Raw genomic sequence first — 5,378 nt, 5'->3', positions numbered from 1 at the left:
TCTGGGAATCCGTTCCCAGAGGTCTGTGTCNCCCCCCCACCCCCCCCCCCCGCGAGAACAAATGTCACTGCCTCCTTTAGAAAACGCCTTAGGGCCCTGTTCATCTGGAGCACTTTTTTGGTTTGTTTTAGCAGCTTTTAAGTTGTCCTCAGGGAGGGCTGGGAGACAGCCACCGCAGTGATGACAGAATTGGAAAACGGGGGTGAGGGGGGAAGGGCCGAGGGGTGAGGATTTCAGGTAAGGAGCCCCTTGGCAGGGCTGCCCTGAGGGATTGTGCGAAATGTTCACTGCACAAGGGGCAAGGGGGGGCTGGGATCCAGGTGGAGGGGCTCAAGCCTGATGCTCTCACACCAAGACGAGGAGGGATTCTTTCTTAGCCGGAAGAGCAGTCTGTGCACTGACTTTTTTTTTTTTTAATATTTATTTTGAGTGAGGCAGAGACAGTATGAGCGGGGGAATGGCAGAGAGAGAGGGAGACACAGAATCCGAAGCAGGCTCTGAGCTCTGAGCTGTCAGCACAGAGCCCGATGTGGGGCTCGAACTCACAAACCCTGAGACCATGACCTGAGCTGAAGTCAGCCGCTTAACCAACTGAGCCACCCAGGTGCCCCTGTGCACCGACTTTTGCACTCTGGGGCAGCGGCTGCGCAGAAGGAGTCCCTTGTAACAATTCCACTTTATTGCCGTGAAGTTACTTATCCAAGGTCACACAGCCAGGGAGTGGCAGTGCCGGCCGGATCCAAAGGCAGGCAGTGTGGCCCCAGAGGCCCTGACTTTACCCACCACCCTCCACTGTCTGCACCACCTTAGAGGACGTCAAGAGTCAGCAGGGTAGGGGTGGGGTGTGTGGGGATCAAGCTCCTTTCCCCCAAGCAGAATGGAGGCACCCGCCTATTTTCTTGGGAGGGGTTGCAGGCACTTGTCTTCAAGATCAAGCCCTCCGTGACCTACAGGAAAAGACATTTCCCAACGTGAATATTGTGGATAATCAAGGCTCCTACCGATCTGCCACCTTGGGCAACAGCGAGAAATATCACCCCCATCACAAGGTCGTGGTGTTTTATACGTTCTTCACTCAGGATCGCAGGCTCTCAGCAAGTTCGTGAAGCGCCAGGGCCCGGGATTGAGTCTGTGTCTAAGATTCCTGTAGGGTCATTCCCGTGGGAGGGGGTGCCTTGCCCTGATATGGGGGATACTGAGGTCTTAAACATATATTTTTTAAATTATTTTAATGTTTGTTTATTTTTGAGGGAGAGACAGAGTGCAAGTAGGGGAGGGGCAGAGAGAGAGGGACACACAGAATTCGAAGCAGCCTCCGGGCTCTGAGCTGTCAGCACAGAGCCTGACACGGGGCTCGAACTCCCAGACCGTGAGATCATGACCTGAGCCGAAGTCAGACGCCTAAGTGACTGAGCCACCCAGACGCCCCAGTCTTAAACATGTTTTACTGAGTCCCTCCGACATGCTGGGACGCTGGGTTTGAAGGAATGGCTCCTGACCCCAGGAAGCGTGGTCAGCAAGGGCCTGGGGAGCAATTAAACATGAACTTCTAAAGCTCCGTCAGCTCACCCCAGGGCTCTGAGCCCACTTTAAATAAAAGCTGCATTGCCCTTGCCCTATGGCCTCTACTCGTTTCCCCCCCCTGGAGGGGACAAGGACGGATTTCTGTGAGCACCTACTGTGTGCCGGGCACTCTGTGAACGAAGGCACCTCGCTGCCAAGACTTCGAGGCAGACCACTGGCTCCGCTCACGGACGGCAAAAGCCGGCCTGGCTCACCTCGCAGCCGGGGCTGCAGGGCTGGCTGGGCCCCAGCTCTTCCCACTGCCACGCCCTGCCTTCCTGAGGATTATGGGGTGAGGAGGGGGGTGGACATGTGCACAAGACGTCTTCTTCCTCCTGCCCCTCTCTTCCCCCAACGGCCGCTCAAAAATGCAGCCCCCGACACATGCTCTCATCCCCCCCGCTGGGCACGTGTAGGGACCTGGGGCTTCNTAGGGGGGGGGGGGGGGGGGTGGCGATGAGCACGGGCTGCTGGCAGTTCCGTCCCTTTCCCACTGATGGAGATTAATGGTACTGGAATACCAGTGTGACAAGTCAGCTGTCCCCGCCTTCCCCAGACCCCACCCCTGAACAGACACACACACACATGCACACACACGCGCACGCGCGCGCGCGCACACACACACACACACACACACACACACACACACTCTCCGGGGCTGATAGCTATTTCCTCCCTCAGCCTCACTGCCCTGCCTCCGGTGCCCCATCCGGCTGCCACCGGACGCTGACTGTCTCTGGGGGTGGAATCCTGTGCTCCTTCTGTGCCCAGGTAAGGAAGCAGCAAGAGCCCGGGGGCTGGGCAGCCTTCGTGCCCTCTCTGGATCCACGGAGGCACAGTTTTCACAGGGGAGAGGCTCTTAACAGCCAGGATGGTAGAGGTCGGGTTTCCCAAAGAGTGGATGGGACACGCTGCTCAGAGAGGGGAAGGGCACGCTTTCATGGGCATGCACCAGACGCCGGGCACCGGGGTAAACCACGAGAGCCTCTCTTCCCAGACTCACATGCAGTCTCTGGGTGGGCGGACAGGAGCGGTCTGAGGGTCACTGACTTGAAAACTTGCATTCTCTGCCCCTCACCTCCGCCAAGGGGGGACCCTGGCTGCTGGGCTCCATGTCCCGGGAAGCTGGGGGCCGACTCCATGCAGCCAGAAAGACTGATCCCGATGGGTCCCCAGGGTGTGTGTAGCAGCGCTGTGCTCCCTGAGCACCCCATGGGACCTGGGAAGAGGCTGCTGCGCTGAAGGGAAGGTTCCAGAGCATTGAGGGGATGGCATTCATCTGTCTGCAGGGTGGAGTCCCAGCTGTACCACTGCAGCTGAGCGATGGTGGGCAAGTTGCTATGCTTCTCTGAACCTCAGTTTTCTCTTCTGAAAAATGGGGTCTCACAGGATCACCGTGAGTGTAATTGTTCTGGAAACTCTAAAGCTTAGGCAGCATAAGCATTCTCGGAGAGCACAGCCCCCACTGCTCACCCCCCTCCCCATCTGCCTGCGAGCCCCAGCTCCCAGGACTCATCTGCCTGGAAAGGTCTAGTTTGATTTCTTGGGGCCTTGCCTTCCAAAGGCCTGTGGTACCTGGAGAAGACTGGGGGTTCTCATCCCGGCCGACAGTGTTACCCCTGGAAATGCGAGTACTGAAGACCACCCCCCCACTTCCTTCTCTTCCTCCTCTGCCAAGTCTCGCTTGCAGCAGAGGTAGAGGAAAGAGAACAAACTGGCTGAGCGCTAAACTGTTGCTTCTCCGCTTGTCTGTGTTATTTGGGTGTCTTGAGCCTCAGCTTCCTCACCTGTAAAATGGGATGGAGTGAAGTTCTAGCGCCTTTTTTCTGGAGTCCTGAGCAAGAAAGCACTTATGTAAAGGACCTACTGGGGTCTCTGGCACATAGTGGGGCCTCAGGACGATCTGAATTCCCAGTCCCTGCCAGCCATCCCTGGCCTCCTGCCGGCAGCCTCCCCCGCCACCCCGCCCTCCTGGATCTCAACCAGCTTCACAGCAGGAAATGGGGGGGTTTTGATGAAGCTGTGGGGGGTGTACGTCTGGGGAGTCTGTACACGTGCCAGAGGCTGGCTGCCCCAGCACTTACCTGAGTAGTTTCTCAATCACTACCTGCGGAATGAATGCGCCAGCAAGTGGGTAAATGAATGGGCTGGGTCTCCCCGGGGCAGGCTGGGCGGCTGGGCGCCCTCGGGCGTGTGACAGTCTCAGCCCCATTGGGCCACCAGAGCCCCGGTCTGGTAGTTCCTCATGCCCTAGCTCTCTCCCTACTCTTATCTTATTTCCTCTCCAACTATCGGAGGAGGGGCTGGCTCCACCGTACAAAGTCAACACACCAGACATGCCACTATTGTGGGAGCCAAGGGCTGCACCGACAAGCTGCAGAGAGGCAAGATCTGGGGGTGCTGTGGATGGGGGGGGTGCATCCCTTAAAGGCACAGGCTCTCCCTTCCGCTCCCATTCCCCCTCCTATCCTTCAGGTGGGGCCTCTTGCATGCCCCAGTGCCCTAGGGGATTGGAGTCCTGTGTGGCCTGGCCTCCTTTCTATTTCTCCGGGTAGCCCTCGGGGACCTGCTAATAACAGCCACAGCACTGACATGGTGCTTCCGGTGTGCTGGGCTCTGCTCTAAATGCTTATGTATATTAGCTTGCTGAGCACTCCCAACAGCCCTATGAGCTAGGTCTTGTTATGACAGATGGCCATGTCACAGAGGAGAAAGCAGGCCCGGGAAGGTTAAGGGGCTCGCCCAAGGTCGCACAGTGAGCGGGCGTTCCCCTGGGATGTTCTTCTCCCAACCTGGCTGCTTGGCTCAATGTCACCAATCCCTGCTGGCCTCACTTATCCCATTCAGGGGTCAGATGCCAATCGCCTGGGGAGGGTCCCCTCGCTGCCCCCCACCCAACGCCCTCACACTGCCTACCTCAGCACCCCCTCCTCTCCACCACAGAGCACACCATGTCTGCCAACGTCACGCTCAAGCCGCTCTGCCCGGTCCTGGAGCAGATGAGCCGCATCCAAAGCCACAGCAACTCCAGCATGCGCTACATGGACCACGCGTCGGTGCTGCTGCACGGGCTGGCGTCGCTGCTGGGCCTGGTGGAGAACGGACTCATCCTCTTCGTGGTGGGCTGCCGCATGCGCCAGACGGTGGTCACCACGTGGGTGCTGCACCTGGCGCTGTCCGACCTGCTGGCCACCGCCTCCCTGCCCTTCTTCACTTATTTCCTGGCCGTGGGCCACTCGTGGGAGCTGGGCACCACCTTCTGCAAACTGCACTCCTCCATCTTCTTCCTCAACATGTTCGCCAGCGGCTTCCTGCTCAGCGCCATCAGCCTGGACCGCTGCCTGCAGGTGGTGCGGCCCGTGTGGGCGCAGAACCACCGCACGGTGGCCGCGGCCCACAAGCTCTGCCTGGCGCTCTGGGCCCTGGCCGTGCTCAACACCGTGCCCTACTTCGTGTTCCGGGACACCATCCCGCGGCTGGACGGCCGCATCATGTGCTACTACAACGTGCTGCTCCTGAACCCGGGGCCCGATCGCGACGCCACGTGCAACTCGCGCCAGGCGGCCCTGGCNGGCCCTCGGGCTCTGCTGGGGGCCCTACCACGTGTTCAGCCTGCTGGAGGCGCGCGCGCACGCCGACGCGACGCTGCGGCCGCTCGTGTGGCGCGGCCTGCCCTTCGTCACCAGCCTGGCCTTCATCAACAGCGTGGTCAACCCGCTGCTCTACGTGCTCACCTGCCCCGACGTGCTGCGCAAGCTGCGGCGCTCGCTGCGGAGCGTGCTGGAGAGCGTGCTGCTGGACGACAGCGAGCTGCT

At 59.6% G+C, this 5,378-nt stretch overlaps 1 protein-coding gene across 1 annotated transcript in view; it reads left to right on the top strand.

Annotated features, from left to right (window-relative positions):
• The first annotated feature begins 2,233 nt into the window (after positions 1 to 2,233).
• PTGDR2 (prostaglandin D2 receptor 2) overlaps positions 2,234 to 5,378 on the top strand; it is a 4,716-nt gene continuing 1,571 nt past the window's right edge. The window contains 3 exon segments of the mRNA XM_077748821.1: positions 2,234 to 2,334; positions 4,507 to 5,134; positions 5,136 to 5,368. Coding sequence (XP_077604947.1) covers positions 4,515 to 5,134; positions 5,136 to 5,368 — 853 coding nt within the window. The 5' untranslated portion in view covers positions 2,234 to 2,334; positions 4,507 to 4,514.

This window comes from Crocuta crocuta, unplaced genomic scaffold (assembly GCF_008692635.1).
Source record: "Crocuta crocuta isolate KB4526 unplaced genomic scaffold, BGI_CrCroc_1.0 scaffold323, whole genome shotgun sequence".
NCBI classification, from domain to species: Eukaryota; Metazoa; Chordata; class Mammalia; order Carnivora; family Hyaenidae; genus Crocuta; species Crocuta crocuta.
This window is presented reverse-complemented; position numbering and strand designations above follow the sequence as displayed.